The sequence below is a fragment of the Scomber japonicus genome, chromosome 14 (assembly GCF_027409825.1).
Source record: "Scomber japonicus isolate fScoJap1 chromosome 14, fScoJap1.pri, whole genome shotgun sequence".
Lineage (NCBI taxonomy): Eukaryota > Metazoa > Chordata > Actinopteri > Scombriformes > Scombridae > Scomber > Scomber japonicus.
This window is the reverse complement of record NC_070591.1, coordinates 32,385,325-32,409,145: the sequence shown is the minus strand read 5'-3', so window position 1 is coordinate 32,409,145 and position 23,821 is coordinate 32,385,325. Positions and strand designations below refer to the sequence as shown.

The following is a 23,821-nucleotide window of genomic DNA, read 5'->3' as shown; positions in this document are numbered from 1 at the left end:
CTGTGAAGATTCTCACTTGTCATGTTGAAGCTTGAGCTCAGTGTGTTATTGTTTGACCCTGAGGCAGATGATACTATATTACAATACTACACTAACAATATTATACTATAATAGTAGCATTAAAAAAAAGTAATTTAATTTTATTTCATCAAAATTAGAAATACAAACTAAATCTGATTCACATATATGGAAGAGAGAACTTCAGTTGATATTAAAGGAAGGAGGAGGACTATATTCAGTCACTGCTACTCTGAACTGTTCTTGTTCTTTTTCAGTCTTTTGAGCACAGATTCATTAGATACAGTCTCTCCACTATTAAAAAATACTCATTTGAACTTTTACACACTGATGAAGCTGTGAGCTGACTGTTTTTGTAATTCATTCCCATTTATTGTGGACATTGATTGCTCACTTAGGCACTAAGCCTGTTTTGTGTCACATAAATGTCAAATCCAGTAAAAGCACTTCCTCTTTTGTTTTTCTTGAAAATATAAATGCTGAAAGTGACAATGTTGAAACTGCCAAACAAGAACTCATTGCTACAATAACACAATATGCAACTAATGAGTGTAGAAACAGTTAGTAATGAATCATCCTCTGACTGAAAAACATTGCTTTGGCAGCTTTATAGCACACTACGCCTGGGTAAAAGATATTTTTATTGAAACTGCAAAGTTATTATTAACATCAGCATGTCACAGATTGGTTTACATGACTTCCCCAACATGGTCCTTTTAAAAGCTGACCCCAGTCTGCCAGGCAGTTTGTCCATCTTTTGAAGTGGGTTTGATGGCAGGTCTCTGAGAAGAGAAGGCTTCAGTCTGTTGACAGCTCCATAGTCTGACTGACACACTGCCGAGCAAACACTAAACTATTCTTAGATGGGGGGTGGAGTGGGGGGGGGGCAACTGCAGTTTTGCGGCAACTGCAGTTGATAAGTGTGTGTTAAAGTTTGGGAGAGGTTCGTGTCAGTTCTGGAGAAAAGCTTAACCGCCTTTGTGTAGCGTTTGTGAGCAGAGACACACAGAGATAGATGGATGAAGTGGTGTGTAGAGGACCACACCAGAGGTTAGGCTTTACCAAGGCCTATGACTGATAGATTGACAAGACTATTTGCTGTGTAAGAGTCTGGCTGAACTTTCTGTCTCCAGCCATTCTTGGATCAAATCTGTGCTGTTACTGGAGTGTCACATAACGTTGCAACCCGAGTGCTTCGATATAGAGCCTCTTTCACTTCTCACTTCTTCACAATAAAATGCTCCCAGTCATCCTCAGCTCCACTGCTTGTGGGCTTAGAGCGTCTCGCTGACTATTTCAAAACGGAGTGGTCTCTGGTAAAGCAATACAAGCTCTCTCTGCATTCTTTGGCTCACCTCAGAGACCTGACGCGCTAACGTCTTTACAAGACAACAAGCTAAGAAGTAGCTGCTACGTGGGAGCGCCGCACATTCATTGGCTACTGAGAGGAATCTCAGGCACTTTGGGTGCACGTCCAAAATCATACAAAAACAAAGATTCATTTGAAGGGGGGAGGATTGAATTGTTCCTGCAGAATGGATGGCATAAAAGATGTGCACAATAGATCCCATTTATCAGTTGTTTAAAAAAACTGGAATAAAGCTAAACATCCTTAAAACAGACGTGAACCCGACAGGATTGGAACGTTTGCTATTAATCATCACTGTTTGTTTTCACAGCATCATAAAGTCACAGAGTGAGAGACGTCCAAGTGCGTTTCCTTCCTATCTGTTATCCAAGAGAAACCTCCAAAGTTAATGGAGCAAAAGGCAGTTGAGATAAGAGAGATAGTATAATGAGAGTTATGATTGTAAATATGACAATGCAGCTGTTCAGTGTCACTGTGACCCAAGTGGAAATACTGAAAACCTTCAAATAAAAGCTGATATTCAACTAATTGCATTCTTCAGCCATTAACAAATGAAGGAGTGAGCACCATAAAAGTACAGATTTAAAAGAAAAATATATATAAGGGAGGTGTGGAATTATCTGTACTTTAAAGGCACATATGGTTAATTTAGCATGATGTTTCCATCAGTACAACAGCTAAATGTTTTTTCTCACTGATGAATTTTCAATCAATTCAGCTTTAACAGTTCATCATTAAACCTTTTGCTCATTAAGCTGCTAATAAAACTGAACACCTCTATTGCTTTATAAAGAAGGCCTACCAGAAAAATTATATCAGTCACTAGGAGGCTTTTATTGTGAAACTTGCAAGAAGAGACAGTCATTTAACACTGGAAAAACTAAACAGTACACAAAGTGTTATTAAGTGAGCAAAATCTTGCTTGGTTCTCTCTGTGGTTGAGGTGAATATATTACAGTATTAAAAGGTGCATCCTTAAATACCTGCAGACAGTCTCTATTTGGACATCTTGCCTTAAAAAATGACAGAGTCACAGACAGAGACAGAACACTGTCTACATGTCTGCTCTCAGGTATACTCATGGGCAGTTTTAGGCCCAGAGAGAGAGAGTGGGTGGTTTAGGGTCAAAGGTCAAAATGACCTCTTGCAGAATCTCTGGAGCCTGTAATGGATCACCACCCGTAGCCAGGCGGCTTCTCTTTGGTGTATTTTTCTGATCTGATGTAACACTTTTCATCCTCTCCTCCCACTCTGGCCCGCCCCTCTGCTACTGATCCATCAATAGCCTCCACTAATAGCCCCCAAAACATCCTGGGTACTGAGAGAGGCCTTGTATAGATCTGTAATGGGGAACAGGAGGGGTATGGTGTAGAGATGAGGAGGGAGGGAAAGGCTTATAGGAGATCCATGCTTCAATCCGACCATGACACTTGGAAAAATGTATCATATTTGTAATGGAGTTAAAGAGGCAACGGGTAATTCCTGCATTTCCTGTCTGCGGATATTTTAAATGCCAATTAAAGAGACAACTACAGAGATTTCTGCCTTCAAACACACTCTCAAGAAGATCATCTAGTCCTTTCATATTGAGTGAACGCAGTATGCAATGACCGCAAGTTAATAGATTCACCTTAAGAGCTTTAAGCCCCATTTTTACAAACTGATGTTCTGTTGGAAAATATATCAAGATCAAAGCAGGATCAGCATGACTTGAGTTTTTTACACGAGTTATAGTCCAGAGCAAACACAACTTGAATTAAACTCCTTTGAAAATGTATGGTTGCATTCATTTCTACATGAAAGTGTAGCCATGTGTGGAGATAAGCCCCTCCTCCTCTGACAGTTACAATGATAGAAACAGAACTATGAATAGCCAAACACTCATACCGGTCAAATACGGTCACTTTTGCCCCTATGAGTTCCATCTGAGAAATAATTAAACATTATTATTGTAAAAGTCTGCCAGTCAATCTGAGAGTAAATCGCTGCATAAAGGCCATGTGCGTCACAAAGCCTGAGGGTTTATGGTCTCATATGAAAAGTCCATTGAGTGTGAGGGGAAATGGAATAAGCTGAGCGTCAGGGCTGATTAGACAAATCAGTGCCGTATGTCCATCACAAAAAGGTATCCCATCGATGGCTGAAAGGTTTCACACTGAGCACATCTGGAAAAGTCTTTGTTGGTATAAAGGCGGCATGAGAGCAGAGCTTTTTATTCACATTGACTGATCTGTGTGTGTTAATTTGTCCTTTGAAGTTGAAGGAGACTAGACTCAACACAAACACTACACAATATCACATTGAAAAATAAGATGAAATTTGAGACTATAATGAAGCTTTACTCACTGTTTTTATTTTTGGTGTTGCTTAAAATAGCAGTGAAGTTGCACCAGGACTTTAAGTACAACTGAGGTTATGTTCTCTGGATTTTCACAGAGATTTGGAGAGTTTTAGTAATATAAGGGACTTTCTACATAAAAAAACACATACTGGCACATGTGGTTCAGTGGAAATTCCACATGTGATAAATTTACAAGATATCGTCATGTGGTTTTCAGACATTTCATACATAAGCCAGTTTTGGGCAAACAATAAATAAAAGTAAGCTCTCCAATAAATAATGAATACACAAGCGATTCAGTATTTCTTATTCCTGGCAGTGAGGACAAATTAAATGTCAGCAGTTAACTGAACAAAAATCCAAGTCATTTACTCATGACTTCCTGGTTCCTGGGTACGGCCCTTGTTGGAATTCAAGCACACAGAGGAGGGCCACAGAAAGCCCTTATGTACAAAAACAACAACTCATGGTTAAAAGTGGAAAGTCTGGAGTCATGGGCTGTTAAACTGGTTCAGTGTTGGGAGACCAGTTGCTTTACATTAAATGAAGCTTCACTGTACTGAAAAAAGTAGTCTGCTACATCAATAATATGTAGCATATAAGTCTGTACGGATGCTACTGTAGCCTGTATGGATGCTACTGTAGCCTGTATGGATGCTACTGTAGCCTGTATGGATACTACTGTAGCCTGTATGGATGCTACTGTAGTCTGTATGGATGCTACTGTAGTCTGTATGGATGCTACTGTAGTCTGTATGGATGCTACTGTAGTCTGTATGGATGCTACTGCACTACTAGATCAATAAAAGAACTACTGAAAATGCTACTTACTTTATAATAATGCAGCTCCACAACATTGCTAACAATCTACTGGCTTCATGTTATTTACTTCATCGTGATATGATGCAGTGATGTTTTACAGTGATTTTTGCTTTCATATGAGATGACTGTCCTCTCAGCATGTCGTAGTGACAGTCTCTGGTGTTGGATGAAACTTCTGTATGAAAAGCAGACCTATCTGGCACAAGCTTGTTGTCTCATAAAGCTCCATTCAGAAGAATATTAGAGCTATGTTTGGCACGGCTCCTCCTCCTCTAGTCCAGGTTGTAGGTTTCAGCTTTCCACATTCTTCAACTCCTCTTTTTAAAAAAGCTAAATATATGGACTGGTCTTTCAGCAAACCAACAATGCTGAGTAACATCTCTGCAGGAAATCTACAAAACAGCTGATAAACAAAGGGCAGGAGGAATATAAGTAACACAAAGTCAACATAGAAGCCTTGCATTATATTCATGTCATCAGCTGGTGAGATGTGTCAGGACAAGAAACATCTTGTAAAAAAAACCAAACTGCTCTACTGTCCGATGTAGAGAGGAAACATCCATCACTGTCACCACAGCAAATAAAGCTTTTCCTCCTTGGCTCAGTGTGGATGTTACATCTGGACACAGAGAAAAACACTGCAGTACTGGACGAAGGCTTTTACAGACAAACACAGTTTTACAGGCAAACGTAATATTATTAAACGTCCTAGTCTAGTAGCCAATCAGGATGTGAGCCAAAGCAGATGGCCCGTCCCCTTATTAACATTGAGTATTCATGTGTTTTATATTGGGCTGTCTGTCAGTGACTTTACACTGTACAGTACACTGTCTGCATGCCCCACACAGTCAAACTGAGCAAGACTAAGACATTTTATGGAAACTGGAAATGAAGTAAAAGCTCATTTGTGAGTAAAAACATTAAGAAGATGACGTTAGTAATCTATGATTGATCTCTTTTTTGAAAAAATAATCTATTTCAATCCTGGGTCATTAACTGTGTACAAGTAATACAAAAGTATTACTCATATTTATCAGCCTGTAAAAGTCTTTTAGTTTGAAATGTAAAAGTGTCACCAAGAGTCATGATTTATATTGTAGAACTGACTTTCACATAAAGATTACAGTCATAAAACAGATAGAAGATATTAGATATTAGAATTCTGATTACAGAACATTCACTCAACTAACATAGAACCTGTGTTTGTTGGACATGAGCAACTGTTGGCTGATAATGGCATCATGACAAATAAATAACATATAGTAAGTAACTCTTACTCAGCATAAACACTGGGAATACTAGTTTTACTAAATCATTTTATGTCACTCAGTTCACATAGTTATTCCAGTGCTTTCAAACACATCCCATAGTCTTCACCAGTATCATTATCACTGAATCTACACTGATGCAGACTATTAGAGTGAACCTTCAGTTAAGAACATTTTGATGGATTTTTATTGAGCTTTTAACGCAAGTCAAATCTTTTACTGATAATTATGAATTCATAAGGGTCGAGGGTCAATAACAAAATCATCTACAGTACAGTGTAATGTCCTATAATGCCTCTTCCACCACTTCAGTTGAGTGGGACACCCAAACTTAAATTGCACACATGCTGATGTCAAGGTAAATTAACCTTCCTCATGTTAACCTTGTAGACATGCAAGAATCCATATATCACTCACTGATCATACATAATCTGTATCAATACAATTAGATTTGCTTGGAAAAATCTGTGTGTATTGTATGAGGGAAACACATCTAAGTGTATCATATATCATATTGTCAGTAACAGTAACAGGATAATGCTAAATGCCTCAAACATATAGCGTGCAATTAGAAGAGAGTCATAAAGTCAGTCAACTACACAGCAGTACCTATAGTTTGCTAACATTATCCACCATTACTGTTAATAGTGAGAGACAGATTGTGTGACTACTTTACTTTCTTCTTGACTTTTACATATTTAAATTTGTGTTAAAGATATCTTTGGACTTCCTATCAGATATTTTAGGTAGTGCTTAAAGATGTTTATTCTCTCATTGGTCAGTTGCTCAACACCATATGTTGAAGAGGTGAACATATATGTGTGTGTGTGTGTGTGTTCCCTTCCCTTTGCCCAGCCTTTCAAGTGCTCTTAATTACAACTGAACTCAGAAGGTGATACGTGACCTTTTGTAAATGAGCTACCACAATTTAACTACCATTCCCAATGCCCTCATGCAGCCAGCTGAAGAGAGAGAGAGAGAGAGAGAGAGAGAGAGAGAGAGAGAGAGAGAGAGAAAAATAACCTCTGCTTCTCAACTCCATCCCTAAAAAATGCCTATGAAACGTGCTGTTGTTGGCAGGCAGCCCAGGTCTGTTAACATAAGAGTGTGCTCCCTGTGGGTTTTCCTAAATCGCTCTGATACCCACAGGATGTCTGGAGCAAAGCAACACAGGCCTCACACACTGTATGCCAAACTGGGAGAGTGTGTGTGTGTGTGTGTGTGTGTGTGTGTGTGTGTGTGTGTGTGTGTGTGTGTGTGTGTGTGTGTGTGTGTGTGTGTGTGTGTGTGTGTGTGTGTGTGTGTGTGTGTGTGTCAGGGGCCTCAGTCACAAGGCTCGTGACAATTTACAGTGTATCAATTTTGGCTCAGTGTTTCCTGTAAACAGCCATTATTTAATAAATGTATCTTAATGACTCACATTTGCTTAAGAGAGCTTATGTGGTGACACAGCAGCAGTGTGTGTGGATGGTGTGTGTGTGTGTGTCAGAGTCACTATGCACTTAATGTTTCCATCTATCAAGCTAATGTAGTTACACAGAACTTGAGAGGCTAATTTGCATGTTTTCAGCAGTTCTTCTTGAAGTAATAAATCAGACTTTGGAAGATCTTAAAGGGCCACTCCACCAATTATACTGTACATATTGCAATGTTCCTGCTTTGTAGAATGTCTTCTGCAGTTCTAGAGAAGCTTTGTCGATTGTCTTCTCCTGTGCTTACGATTGAGCTTTTTAAAAGCACTTTAAATGTTAATCTTCCATTTGCACTGTATGTCCTTTTAATGATTTTAAAGCACATCAAATCATTATTTTATGCAACAACCATATATTTTTTATATTTTTCTGTACTTTGTACACACACACACACACACACACACACACACACACACACACACACACACACACACACACACACACACATATACATATATATATACTTTTTATTTATTTTTTATATTTTTATTATTATTAGTGTGTGTGTGTGTGTGTGTGGGGGGGGGGGGTTATAATTGTATGTTTTAATGTTTGGATCTTATTTTTATTTCTCAAATTGCATGTTTTTATGTTTTTTATTTCCAATGTAAAGCACATTGAGTTGCCATTGTGTATGAAATGCTCTATATAAATAAAGCTGCCTTGCCTTGCCTTGAAAATGATGCTGATGATGTCATAGTGATGCCATCAGTACAACATTATTAGTATTTGTGCCTTATCATCTTTTAAATATGATCCTCTATAGTTTTATGAGTGTGTGTTGTCAAATCAAACTTGTTCACTTAGTGTTAATGAATTGAACAAATGATGTCAGAGCTTGTACTGACATTTATTACAGTAGTAGGAGTGTGAAATCACACAGGGGCTAATTAACACCGTAAAAAAAAAGCCTGAAATGTGTGAAAGTGAGCAATGTGTCGACTACAGTGTGACTTCAACAAACACATGTTGTTTAGAACGGCTTCACTTTCCGCTCTGTGCTTGCACATTTGCGATCATTGCTACTAAAAACTATTACTAAAGGTGATACTATTATGTGGAAAAACTCACTGATACTGAAGCATGTGAGATGTATGGAAGACTTGTTTGGTTGGGAATTTCAGGAGCATCTGGAAAACAATTCAACTGTACAGGAGACTAACATCTGAAGCAGGGATGCATGTGCGTGTTTGGTGAACTCCATCCAATACAAACTAATGTTGTTTTGCATTCACATTCTTAGCTCCTCAGCTGCATGTTTATGAAGATACTCTGAGCCAAACCAGCATCTCATGCTCCAACTAACTATTACGTGTTGACATTAGAAAAGGTCATGATATTGATATAATTGATCACATGTTTGAATTTAAAACTTTTAATTGATTTTTATTCTTTTACTGTTTTACTTTTGTTTTATTTGATTTTTCATTACTTTATTATTTTATTCCCCATGAACTATTACTTCTATGTCTCTGCCTTTATCTGCCTTGTTTGGTTGGATTTCTTCAGTAAATCACTTTGTAGCATTGTTAACAATAGGGTTTATTATTATTGACTGTTTTAACCAAGTTATATTGTATTAAACCTGTATACTTCTATCACTAGAAAGACATCTGTCAGGACCAAAAACAATCACACAGGTCAGAAACAAACCCCTGATTAACTGTAACATGCTCAAATGGTAAATGTTGTAAATATCCATCACAGTTCAGACACACTTGTGATCATATTTGCAGAGTTTTCCTGTTGTAACATTTCAGGTGGTTTCACTTTCAGTTTTACCTCCAAATAAAGTGATTTAGATCATCTGGACAAACTGTTGACTTGTTTACAACCTGCCTGGTAGTCAGGCTGGTCCATTTGTTCATTTGTTGGATGGATGTTAGAATCTCTGTGTGTTCTCACAACTCAGCAGTTACACACTTCACACTTCCACTTTTCCAGCAATTCAAATAGGTTTGGTCCTGTGCTTCTGTTTCCTTATTTATAAAAGCCTTGTAGGCAATATTAGGAGAAGGGACATCAGCGTCCTGTACCGGACAACAAAAAAGGAAAAGTCTGAATGAATTGGAGGCTGCTGTTCAGGTTGTAAGTTAACGTTCAGGAAAAAGTATGGTGGCCCTGAAGTGCAAAACACAACAGAAAATCGCAAAACACAACAGCAGATGTGTTTTACGATTTGCTGTTGTGTTTTGCACTTCAGGGCCACTGTAAAAAGGCTTAAATCAGTTTCTTCAATCATTATTAAAAACAGTATGCTAACTGCTTTTTGCTGTCAGAAACCTTTCCTATAATCCTGATCTGCTGTGTTAAAACACAACAAACACAGAAGAGTCAAATCAGTAAATTCTAAACCCTCTGAGGCTCCAGCTCCGTGCCAAGACAGCCAGACTCCATTTGGAACCTCTTTTTCCCATAAGGACCGCAATTGTGTGAGTGGGGTGCAACCGGGGGGGGGGGGGGGTCAGATTCAATTACATCTAATTTCACCTTGCTGTATTCACTATCATGCTTTTATTCCAAACAGCAGAAATGGGTTCGCTGGTTTGCGGTCGACTCTTGCTGAATGACTGCGCATTTCCTAAATCTCATTCACACAAACATGCACTGACTGGGGGGGCAATGGGAAATGAGATACAGTGGAGGCTTGGTCTGGAAAATATGTAATTTGCTGGTGTCTCTGCTGCTGGTGCTCTTTCAGGGAAGGAATTCATTTAGTAGGAAAGACAGGAGCATTATTTGGATATCTAATTTCTGATTCGCATTGTGCTTAAACACCTTAAAAAAACTGAAAACACACCATGTCCCTATTGGCGTTCCCCAAATTCAGTCCCAACGAGACGAGGTGCAGGAGGGCAAACAGCTCATAATGACATTTCTCTGAGAGTTGGCTGTGAACACTCTCCAAACAAGATGCTAACAAGCTTAGTGGTGTGCTGGGCGTGTGTTGTGTTCGAGCTGGAACAGTGGGAGAGAGAGAGAGAGAGAGAGAGAGAGAGAGAGAGAGAGAGAGAGAGAGAGAGAGAGAGAGAGAGAGAGTGAGAGAGAGAGAAAGAGAGAGAGAGAGAGAGAGAGAGAGAGAGAGAGAGAGAGAGGAGATCAGCTGGCTAAGCTCTCACTACAACATTTATTATGAGGAAACCAGATGGTGAGTTGGCCTCAGTCATCTACTGTGTCTCACCTCTCTGACACTTCATCCTCACTGCTCATGCTATTTAGACAACTAAATGTTTTCACCTTCCTTCATATTCAGGTGTTTAAAGGGTGAACTGTTGGTACTTCTTTGCTTGTGTGGATATTACTACAGGTTCTATGTAACGCTGCATATGTCAATTGAATCCAATACAGGTGATGGGGGGGGGGGGGGTGCAACAAGGGGGCATGGGTCATCTACCTGTAGTAATAATATTGACAATCATTTCTCTTTTGATAGTGTAAATCCAATAACAAATAGTGACTTCTCTAAAAAATATCCCACATTTTATCCCACAGAGAGGCACCAATTACATTTGAATTACAATTACAATTACGTTTGACACAACACTGATACTATCAAGACCATTCTGATAACATTTTATTTGTTGACATCTGGGAACACCAAATCAGGGTCATCCCTATGTTCCCTCAGCTTTATGTTCCCTCAGCCTTATGTTCCCTCAGCCTTATGTTCCCTCAGCCTTATGTTCCCTCAGCCCTATGTTCCCTCAGCCTTATGTTCCCTCAGCCCTATGTTCCCTCAGCCTTATGTTCCCTCAGCCCTATGTTCCCTCAGCCTTATGTTCCCTCAGCCTTATGTTCCCTCAGCCTTATGTTCCCTCAGCCCTATGTTCCCTCAGCCCTATGTTCCCTCAGCCCTATGTTCCCTCAGCCCTATGTTCCCTCAGCCCTATGTTCCCTCAGCCTTATGTTCCCTCAGCCTTATGTCCCCTCAAGGATTTCCCACCAAATGAGGTCCTATGTTCCCCTCAAGCCTACATTACCACAGCACAGGTATGACCAACATAGACATGCCCCCCACAGAACCAATGGGTCAACTATACAACTATACCACAGTCTTCTTACAACAATTGTCAGAAGACTAGAAGTTTGGGTATAAAGTTACGCTGTATTCACACCAAATCAAGCAATGCCACTGCAAAGTTGGGTTGGGTTGTGTTTTGGCAAAAGTTAATTCTGGTTCAACCTCTTGCTGGATTGCTGCTGTGCTTTTTTGCTAAACCCCATTTTTTGCGGTCCCCACCCGTACAGCCTAAACACACTATCCCCATTCAAATGAATAGGGGCATTTTCCTGCATTGCTGAATATGTTGTGAATGCAGCCTTAGAAAAGAAGTCCAGTCTTTATCTCTGCTGGAGGCTAATCGTTCAAACAAACAAGTCAAGTTGTATTTTGGGTAATGTAGGCAACCAGGTTGTGACAAGCATGAATGGGTACACTGTATGTACTCTTTACATTTGGTTGCACAGTCACTTTTAATGTTAATTTTTGGTTTCACTTCCAAAAACAGTGTAGATAACTGGGTTAAACTGATGGTTACTGTTGTTTACTTGTGTAAATGACTGAATCAAACAGAAATGATGGTCAAAACAATGAAACAAAACTGGAAGGGTTACAAACACACATGTCTTTAATACACTGTGTATATGATAATCAGTTCAGGGTGTTTGGTTTCCAGTTGAGCCAACTGGTGCTGGATGTGGCTGATAGTCCCATGCTAGCATAAAATAAGAATATTACTTTATATTATAATGTTTTATTATGATTTCTTACCAAAACATGTTTTTGTTGGAGCTAAGTTTTATTAGCTAGCTCTCAACAGCTCCCTGCTATCTCTACCTATTTTAGCTTACCGTGGACTGTGTTAGAATTGGGATAATACTGCACTTCCTGCTGATCACAAACAAAGATTGATAAAAATAATCATCAGACTCTTTATCTTTTCCGCTCTTCCTTTCTTTCCCTCATTCCTCATCTTCCTCTTTTGTCTGTATAATTTTCAGTATCCTGTCTCTTCCCTCTCTCTGCCTCTGGCTGCCACATTCCTCCAAGTATGGCCACACACTGGCAGCTGCACTGTAAACTTATCACGAGCGAAGAAAGGGGATCTGCCGTGCTCTCTTCCTGTCAGCACACATGTCAAGGTGAACTTGGGGGACTCCTTAAATAACCGGCTCACGACCCTGGGACCCTCCCGCCCCCCACGTCAGCTGCACAGATTAGAGGAAGCCTCTTTTTTTACAAGGACATCTTGGGGTTTATTTTGTAGCTGCCACCGTTTGTACAGCAAAGAGAATATTTATACAGGAATGCTGTTGAAGATACAGGATTACCTGGATGGACAGGATCAGTTTAGATGAAGAAATGATGGAGATATTACAAATTATTAAGAGTGTCTATATATAGCTCTTGTGAGTTGTGAGATTCAAGTAAAATTTCATGAAAAAGCTAATAAGTGGAGCTTGAGTTAAGTCAAATTATTCTCATACCATAATATTACAATATCAAGATCTGGATACATTTCTAAGTATGCAATACGCTGTGATCCTAAGTCAGATGCAATTTAATATTGATCAGCTCAGATACAATAGGATGTGATTGTTATGTGTTATATATATGCAGTGATATACTTCATGAAGCTCAAGGTTTTGGTGCTGAAGTTTTAACATGCTGACACAGCAATATTGACGTCCATAATTTAAGTCCGACAAGAAAAACCTTTGATGCATGTAGTCCCCAATCTGTCACTTCAATACTGTCCACTATCATGAAGAAAATCCCCCCTAAATACGTCTGGGTATGCTGCGTTCACATCATGTTGTATAGTAGTAATTATGAGCAGCCAAGTGGTAGATGAACAACAGACCTTTAAAGCATTTTGCAAAGTTGCTGTCATGCATCATAATAAGTCCAACATCTACACATACATTGAGCTATAACAAGGCTACCAGTGAGCATAACCATTGTGGAATAATGCATGAACACTCGTGCTAAAATAATAGACTCTTTCTTGCTTCTTCCCATTTTGCTGACATTGCATAAATACAGCAGTAGCTTTGATGGTTCATGTACCATAAATCATGTTCTGCCCATGCTTGTAAGGGTTTGCATGGACATGTTGGCATCAGTATGAAGCCCAAAATATATATGATTGCAAGGACAGTATGCAGCATCTCACATGTAAGGACATGACACTTGATGTTGTATATACAGAAGATCCACTCTACAAGTGAATGTCCTCAATATTTCAGCTTGTTACCGAAGAGGATGAAGTTTGTGAGTCAGCATCATGCCCTAATGTAAATAAAATATCTTATGGTTTCAGTAATTGCTGTTTGGAGCAAATGTACTTGTGCTGCTATTCTTACTGTTGCTGTATAACTTCACTGTAAGCACACATTCTGCACACTTGTAAATGCGATGTAAAGATTCAGGCAGTGTTTGATGCAGGGAAGTCTGACATAATGTGGTCATGTATATGAGGGAGTATATGTAAGGGGAGGTATGTTATTGGATAACGCAGCTAGCTCACAGGCCAGGAGTTTAACACAGAATTTAGTTTGTATATTAGTGTTATGTACCAGTGCACAGATATGTACCCTAACAAATTAAATACAGTCTAATCTGTTTTATATGGTCATGTCCAAAGATCCAGTTGAACCCCACTTGTCAGGCTTTTTGGCACCGGACCCTCTCAGACAAGGGTTCGTATCTTGTGGCAATAATAATAATAATAAAAAAGTCACATTGTTCCTGCATAGCACTGTCTACACAGGTTGTCTTCCTGTCTGACCCAGTGTGCTATTTACATCTCACTGACACAAGCACAGCTAAGCTCCTGTGGTATTATCATGAAATGGCTACAAATAGACCCTGTTCTGCTGGTGAGATGATACTTTTAGAATTGTTTTAATGAAACATGACAGAATTAAAAAAAAGATCAGCTTGAGTCTGTTTGAATTTCTGGGATTCCCAAACTGAATCAGAATTTCTTCAGTCAAACCTGATTCACCAGTCAGGACTGACGCTTTGAATATTCAGGGTGTAAGTTGCGTATATTTCCATTACTGTTGGGTCATTTTGAGACAAAATAATTGGAATCACTGACAAAAAAACAGCCCAATCAGCACCATAGATAGACAAAAAGAACAAAATGAGTCACTGTAATGAAAGTCTTTTATTTTTGGCACTGAAGTATCTACGCTGCCAGAATTCAAACAGCACAAACAGAACTGATACATTTATTTCACATCAAGCTGAATATTGGTTAAATAAACAGAATATAGCTTCAATTAACAATGCCCACTTTATGCCACATATATCATAAGGGTAGAATTCTGTCCTGCCATGCTGTATATCATCTACATGAGCAAATGCAAGCTGTGTGTGTGTGTGTGTGTATGGGTGGGTGGGTAACAGGTCTGCATGGGGTGAGGGCTGAACTATGCCAATCATGCCAGGCTGCCAAGCTGTGCGGTTGGCAGGGAGTGGAGTGCGGGGGGGGGGGGGGGGTAAGATTACATGCCTCTGTTCTCCACTCATGGCTTTCCCTGGGATACCAGCCAGGTAAACGGTCAAAGCCCACTTCTTCCCCTCAGAGGTGGCAGGCTTGAAAGGGCCTTAAACCCCCAACAACCCTCCCTACCACTTTCCTGCTGACCCCACATCTCCCCCCCCCTGTTTTTACCCCCCAGGACAAATCCACCCTCACAGCCCTGCCATGTTCCAAGCCAGTACGGCTGATGGGGGTCACATTATTGGTACACCGACAGCGGAAATGACTAGCTTATCCCAAGATAGAAGCGTTGTAATGATCATAAGAATATGCAAGGAACAACAAACACAAGTAGATTTTCATTAGTCCACGTTTGAATGGAAACTATTAGTACCCAGTGCTCTGAGTGCTCCAACTGACTCCCACTCAAAAAGCCTATAGAAATACTCAGTCAGTCATTTTTTTTCGATTCAGTCATTCTGGTCTCTGTCTCTAAATTCAGGCCCTCTAATGAGTGTGGTGGTGTTTATTTAGGAAATGATTGCTCCACCAATAAGATTTGAAGACTTATAGTAGCTGCTGTGTGGACGTTGATTGACAGATGTTGCATATTTCATTAAGTTTAATGTGACTTGATTATGACACCTGCCCCATTAGCATAATTTAGCTTATGTAGTTAACATTAGCCCAAAGTGTGCAGTGTTCAGTGTTCCCTGTAGGCTAGCATTAGCTTGCTTCCACAACGATCATCTTATGACACAGGACTTTTTGTACAGCTCGCCAAGTATCCATTCTGGTGAAATATGAAATCTTTTTCCATAAAACCGAAATAATTTCCTCAATATGTCCATGGATTTAGTCCAACACGTAATGTAACACACACGGAACAAACCATGTGCGGTCCCCTTTACGTCATTTCCTGACCTACCTACCTCTGTGGGACACGTCACTGTTTTGTTTACGTTTTCCTGTTTCATATGACACCACACACCAGCCAATCAGTGCTTTGGATGAGGCAGCACATGGCTCCAAAGCCAATCAGGACATGTGACCTGAGGTTTCCAACAATGTGTGACACTACGCTATCAAGTTTGGTTGTCAGACTCTTTTCAGTGGAGCTAACTTTTTTTTCATGGACATACCTGTTGAAAAACCCATATTATTGTATTGGCAAACCTATAGGCCCAGAATCACACAAACACTTTTACAAGAATTCTGAGAGTGTTTCCTTTCCAATGATACCAGACACATCTCTGAGTCTCAAACTATGTGGGATCTGTGCTGCTCACAACTTGGGCATGTCATTTAGGCAAAAAACATAAAAAATAGGGGCTTGTTTTTTAAGAGGTTAAGGGGTCTGGCTCCAAATGGAAAGGAGGGCTGAGTAACGGCAACTCTTGTGAACAAACTATAGCAAACCCTGCTAAAACCAGCCCCAAAAAACAAAGGTATCTGGGAGTCAGATCATCAGTCAGACTGCATTTTAGTGATGAAACTGTGTTGTCTGAGATCTTAGCATTTAAGTTGTGAGTACAAAGTTATTAGTAGCAATATGATGACCCAATTTAGTCGCTCTGCAATTAGGAAAACACTAGAATCCTAGATTACATAATGTATACTTGTCAAACAACACAAAATACATCAATCAATCATCGATCCTAAACTGTGACTATTAGCTAGCTATTCCTCAGAAGGTCGCATATTTCCAGACTTGAATGCGGCTCCTCATATAGACCGATACGCTAAACCCTCCCCCATATCTTGAAGTCATTTGGCATTGTGATGCTAAGGTACAAAGCAAACTAAATCCTGTGAGTCAGGGCTTCTTTTCTGTGGCGGAAATGCGACATGGACAGGGGAGGGAGGAGGGGTATTGCTGTCTCACAATCCTTTCTTTCTTCTCTTTCTCTTCCCTCTCATCCAAGAAGAGGTGCCACTCAGCCCCTCCCTGACAACAATGTGGAGAATCAAGTCGGTTCTTAGCCTTTGGGCTTGAATTCAAGACTGCAATCACATTCTTGCCAAGTTCTTCTCTTCTATAGCTTGAACTGATGAACTGCTAACTTGTACTTGTGGTCTCATCATTTGGCTTTCTCTCTATTTGTGCGGTATGGTACAATATGCTAAATAAAGATGCAATGCATGTATTTTCACACCAATAAATCACTGAGTAATGTATACACATGTATCCTCTTTCCTGAATCCCAACAATGCCTAGTCTCTGTTTATGTGACCAGGAGGTACACTTCCTCTGTCAGCTACAGAAACAGGTCTTAGGAGGCCGATATAAAACTTATAAACAAGTCTTGTTGCACAAAATGAATTCGGTACACATAGTTCTCCATTCTGCTAGAAAAAATGTAAAATAATAGCTGCTGATTGATCTTTCAAGCTTCTCTGTAGTCCAGAATCTTGAACATACACGTGAAGGTAGGTAATATGACGTAATGTATTGCTTAGTCTTGTGCTGTTTCATATACACTTTATTGTTGAGTTTTATGTATACTGAATTCTAAATGATGTTGATACTTGTGTTTATTAGGGCTGGGTATTGATACTCGACACTAGATTTAAGGTATTGACCAAAATAAATCAATACCAAGTAGTATCAAAATGTCTTCTGTCAAACGATACCTGCAATTTATTCTTTGTGCACCCAGAGCTAGAAAATATGATAAATATGTCCATATTTGTATGGACTATGCACATATGTGGATTTATAAGTATGGGTGTTGTATGCTGTGACCCACATGCTGATTTTGAACATTTTGTATTTAATAAATATTAATAATTTAAATACTTTCTACATGCACTTGTGTACAAATCAAATCACTTAGATGTGGAGGAGTGGTGGCATTTTATGAAATATAAAGCTCTTATTCGCATGATGGGTATCGATGGGTATATTACGTACTCAGTTGGTATCGGTATCACTTTAAGGGTACTTGGATTGGTACTGGTATCATCATTTTTTAAACGATACCCAACCCTGTTTTCTATGCAAATAAACATTAAATAAAATAAACAATGACACAGTGTAATCTGTAATATTGCCATAAAAACGTAGCTCTCTCTCTCTATGTAACAAATATTCAAAGCCCAAACGTACACTTACACTGAGCTTTTCTTCTTTCAGTTCTGAAAGCTACTAAGTGGACCTTTGAGCCCAGATTATTTTGTTCACAAAAATCAACTTTCATTCCTAGAAAGAAACAAGAATATAAGTGATTGATCAATATGAGTCCTGTATATGATTCTCTCCCTGGGTTTGCATTGGGAAACCTCTGTTTTTGTTGGGAGTACAATGTCGTATTATAAATGACTACAAATTGCATTTACTGGTCACCAACAGAGGTCAACAAAAACCATACTCTTAATGATTTACCTCTGAAGATGGAGGTGTCACCATGCCCCACAGGAAGCAAAAGTATGAGGACTACCAAATTCATCCCAAAATGGAAAATTTTTATTTTGAACTCGTTAAGACCTAAAGTTGTGTGGGTCATTATAACCAACAAATCTGACAAATCATGCTTTGGCTGCCAATGAAAACAAAGGCTCTGTGGAATACGCTTATCCTCAGGGAAGAATCTTTATTCTTGGCAGCATGGCAGGCCAGCATGTGATACTGAGTGAGAGGTGACACATAGAGAACATAGTTTTACTGGTCCAGTCAACCAGGCCACGCTGTAGGGCATGGGTGAGACAGGTGTATGGGAGGATTTTATAATATACCATGCAAAAGTCACATTCAGACATGTTTCAGTCCATTGATATTATTAATATCAAATACAAATGCAATACTGTTCATATTCTGACTCATAATTACTCTCTGCACCAATTCATAAATCCCCCCGTTAATAAATGTTTGGTTAATCTTATGGTGCAGGAGAACATTTGAACATGTTTGAAAGCTGATTTTTGAATTTTTTTTTAAATAAACACAGGTCAAACTTGTACATTTGCATGCACAAAAATGTGCACCAGCTGCACAAAAACAAAATTTAAAAAAATATGCATTTTATTTCAGTTTTTGTAAACTGTGGGTCACATGAGGAAAAGCCTGACTAGATGAAATGTGTATATGATGTTTTTACAGCTCTCAAATGTAAAATTGGGTCAAATTTGACCCTGAACAGTATGTGAGGGTTAAAGCAATCAACTTAAGTGTCATGTAAATAAGACTATGACTTACACTTCAAATTTCTGACTATATATAATACAATTATTATATTACAATTCGTATCAAATGAGGTAAAAAGATGTAAACAATAGGAATATAAGGAAACGTCTTAAAAATTATTTGGAAATTATACACCTGTAAACCAATTTAACACAGTGTAAATTCGAAGTTCATTTGCTTGATGTAAATAGGGGAATACAGTCTGGATTATTATGTAGTAGATTCAGCTAACTATTGACTAGCTGTATTTTTTTCTCTTGAAAACTCTTCATCATTGTTGCCGTGGTTCATTCAGTGTATGCTGCTGACCTTACTTCACATCCAGATGCACTGCCCCCCACCACTTATGGCTGTAATTGCTTCTTGTGGACACAATTACTAGCTTTGCTATTCAAAGATGCACACAACCAGAGCTCTGTGAGTAAACAGGAAGTGTGAATTTGCAATCATATTTTAAATACACTCTAATGCACTCTAGTAGAGCAGCAGTAGTGATGCCTGTGGGGATGCTTGAACCAAAAGACAGAACATCTTACTGCAGCAGGTGTGTTAATATATGATGCAGAGATTGAAACATGTAGAGTGCACTCTCTGCATACTGCACTGCAGTTGTCTGCCTGAACTGGCTCATAGGCTTTGCTCCATTTTCATTGTTCGTTAAAAGCCCAAACCCTAATAGGGCAATGTGGTGATTGCACATACACAACATACCCAGACTGTTGATATGAGGCCCTCTCAGCCATAAGCAATGTGTCTGGTGATTCATTTCACTCCACTTAGGGCAGCATGTATGTTATACATATTTTTAGGCCCCTTGCTCAGTTTCGTGGTCATGATAAACATTTGAAAGACAACAGACTGTGTGGCACCTGAGAGCGGCTCACATTCTGCTGCTCTACTTTTAGTACTTACAAAGTTCATTTTTCACAGGCTGGTCACAAACATGTCAAGCTCAGAATAAAACCAACTGTCCTTCAACTGAAACACACACATCCACGGCACTCTGACACGCAACGGAGCCAGGTTTACCATAGCTATGTTCTGTTAATTACAGAGATGATATATTCTCTAGTTTTACATATAGATTGGTGGTAGAAGAAAGGTTAAGTCATTAAAATACAAAGGGTAGCATAAATAAAATGCCATCCTACCATTTATATTATAGGATGTCTTATATTTAATTAAGATCACATTTATTTGACAACATAAACTTCAGTGTGTAGTCTGTTGTCTATAGTCTCTATTAAGGCGTCATAGTTCTACTCTCTTCGTCACCTGGCACTGTAAATAATCAAAAGCATGGCAGCCATGTGAACAGAGTGTGCAGTCAGTTGTGACTGGCAGGCGCCAGGTGGGCACGACAACCCACAATTCACTGCAGCACAACAGAGCCTGCCGAACTGACAACAGCTACAATTAACAGCCAGAGATGAGTTGCGGTATGGGAATATTAGAATATAACTGATTATTTTTAAACTGATACACAGGGACAATGCTGGACTTGACCTGCATCAATCCAAAAGATTTTGAATAATAATAAAATTCAGATCAATAAGTGTTAACATTTGCTCCTCATTATTTCCCTCCTTTTTTATTTTTAATTCATTCTAGGTATTTTTTGAGCCAGTTTTTGGTGGTCAAAGGATGCAAATGACCAGGGTCACACTTGAGCTTGAAGCATTTGGTAGCACTGGTGGTTACTTCTTAGAAACCACATTAAGACCTTCATATGGGGAAATAAAATGTATAAAAAATAAACTAACTAAACTAACTTTAGTCTAGCAAAACATTTAACTGGAAAAGTGAAATATCTGTTGATGAGGGGTTGCATTGGACTGTCAGTGTCTTGAGGTGTCAATTACTATAATTTATTTACTGATGATGTGGAATTACCTCCCAATTCACACATAACACTATCATCATGCTATCAAATGAATGGTGTAAGATTACGTCTGTGAAAGCCTGACAGACATGACCTTTCCTGTTAAAACACCACAGAGAAATGAAAGTAAAGTAGACAATAGTGCTTTTATGTGCTCTGTCACTTTTGGCTGACTACTTACTTGGCAACACAAAAGTGTCATTCTCCCAGACTCTATTATACCTCTTACACCAGTCGGGGGACACGGAAAAAATCCCAAGAAGCTGTAAAAGGGTGAGACCATCTGGAAGACTGTGAGTTGAAAGGCTTCCACACCTGCAGCAACTGGAGAATCTCCTCTGATGTTGAGAGCAGACTGCTATCAAAACAGGCGTTCACGGTCCGTCCCTCAGACACTTACCGCCATGTTAAAACACTAATATCCTATTGACAAGATCAATTAGCGCTAATGTGTGGTGACGGGCGCCTCCCCCTGTTCTCACAGGTCTGTGTGAGGATGGGAGGCAGACAGATCAGACCTGTCAACTCTTTTTTTTTTTTTTTTCCCAGGTTGGTCCCATGTTTTCACCCCCTCTCCTGCCGTAAATATAAAAGGTTTTGTCTACAGTAGCCCAGAACAGACAAACCAAAAACCTGGCTCTAGAGAGGGCCTTTCACTATTTTATCATGAGTTTCATGGCCACCATATTTTATCCTACATGCTTGGAGTGGGAAGGATTCCGTTTATTGCACTGTGCAATCTCACCTCTGGATGCCATTAAATCCTACACACTGCACCTTTAATGTAGCTTGACAGTTTAGATAACCTGACTGCTACCCACTGTGTGTTATTTGTCCACAATTACTGTCATGAACACCATACAATTTAACAAAAAAAGCAAAGCAAAGGTTAGGAAACTATACTTTTTGCAGTTTGTGTAGGAATGACTCTTATGTTGAGCAAAGCAGTTCAGCATTCTACCCATGTTAAAATAGACTATGTACCTTTATATATATAAAGTACCTTTATATATGGTACTGTAGGAGAAAAATGTTTTATTTTTAAATGTTATCATCAATTACAGGGGTAGATACACAAGTTTGAAAGTTAGTATGTTTCCAATGTGGACCATTAGATTAAAGACTCTACATGTGTAGCTAAAAACTGTGTATAGTCTATACAACTAGTAGCCTAATAAGTGCACTGTCTTGCTGACACTTAGAGAGACTAGCAAAAAAAAGGGGGAAATAAATCCAGTGTTCTGTTTTAATAATGGACTGTCTATTATACAAGTCATAAGCACGGGAATCTTCCCAATCTAAACCATCCGTCCCATATGATGTGAACACAGCATAAGTGCAACAGATGACACACACATAGACACACCCCTTCTGATGACTTAATGACCACCACCTGGGGGCTGCAGCAGGGAAACAGGTGGCTTCACATAGTGATGGAGTTACTCTGACAGTTTCAGCAATTCAGCAGCTTTAGCTTTGATATAGATATATCAAGCATCTATCAATCTATCAATCTATCTATCTATCTATCTATCTATCTATCTATCTATCTATCTGCAAGTCCGATGCATTTATTGAGCATAAGTCACCTGCGATTCCTGGGCCAATTTAGTGTTAGTGCATCGGGAAAAAAACAACCTCAGGCCTTCAGAGGTATACGTGGTGCACTGCCACAGGCCATGAACACAGAATGATGAGGCTGCTTATCTAGGATTGCCTCGATGATGCCACCTCTTCACACAAGCTTGCATCGTGACCTAATATGACACAAAATGGCTCTCACTGCCAGCTGAGCTTGTCATCATGTTAGAGCAAGCTGAAGGGCACAAATGCAGGGCAAGGACGCCTGTGGGCATGTACGCTATAAAATGCAACACATAGTTGTACACCAGTAAAACAATCTGACACTCTTATAATTGTTCATATTATTGATTATTAAAGCCCCCCTCCTTTCTGTGACATTTTATATGTTGTATCAGTTTTTATGTCAAACAAGCAAAAGCATCATACTGTACCCTCAGTGATTTTACCTGTTACCATACCCAGCTAGCTTTCACTCATAAAACTGTCATTCCACTCTATCATAAAAAGTCAATGTGTTGATAACCTGGTGTAAATAACTCATCACCCACCAATTCTACTGCAGCTGTTTCCACTGATTGGCAAAGAATGAGGAACAGCAACAGTTATCAGTTGAATGAAACCCTCCCATGGAAACACATCCAAACTCAACAGTGTAACGCAGCTGTAGGCAGGTCTTAGATGGATGGGATGGATGAAGATGTCATTATCACAGACCTACCAACATGCTTCAATATGATAAAGAAACAACTTTTCATTAGATGACCAGTAAAGGAAGTCTCAGGTTTCATGTCATATGTGTCTGAAGTGTCATCGGTGAGAAACATGTGGAGATGGATTGAGGCTTTGAGGAACATACCTGGGGGACACAGGCAGGTGTGAGGAACGTCCCTCGCCTCCCGCGTCTTCGGTAGTCGCGCTGCAAGCTTCTGCGTGAGAGAAGAACAAGAACATCATGTTAGCTGTTAACTTATTGACATTTTAACATCCTTCTACACCCAATACGTCAAAACCACACATTTAGAAATGTATCCATTGAGCCTTTGACATTGGAGCTATCAGATGTCTTACTGTAGATGTGATTGACATTCAGCTTTCAACTTTTAAAGACTTCATATCGTGGGGTGGATAATGCTGATATTCAGTCTCCAAACACTGACTTTCCACATAAGCTGGTTCTTCAATTCATATTCACATTCATGGTTTGAAAGCGCCCAACCAACTTAATCCGTGACGTATTTTAAACTGAGACTTATTTTTAGAATCATCTGAAAAGTTCAAACAGAAACTCTTGTCTGTTATTCTTCAACACAGGACACATTATTAGCCTTTCTTTAGGTATTAAAAAAAGTGTGACAAGTGAACCTCATTAGATCTACAAAAGCCTTTGCG

The 23,821-nt window shown here is 39.3% G+C and overlaps 1 protein-coding gene across 5 annotated transcripts in view; it reads right to left on the bottom strand.

Annotated features, from left to right (window-relative positions):
- The window catches only part of col13a1 (collagen, type XIII, alpha 1), a 129,985-nt gene that overhangs the window by 93,738 nt on the left and 12,426 nt on the right, over positions 1–23,821 (bottom strand). For all 5 annotated transcript variants that reach the window (XM_053333459.1, XM_053333462.1, XM_053333463.1 and 2 more), the window contains exon 2: positions 23,289–23,358. In XM_053333459.1, the coding sequence (XP_053189434.1) occupies positions 23,289–23,358 (70 nt within the window). The remainder of the gene's footprint in view (positions 1–23,288; positions 23,359–23,821) is intronic.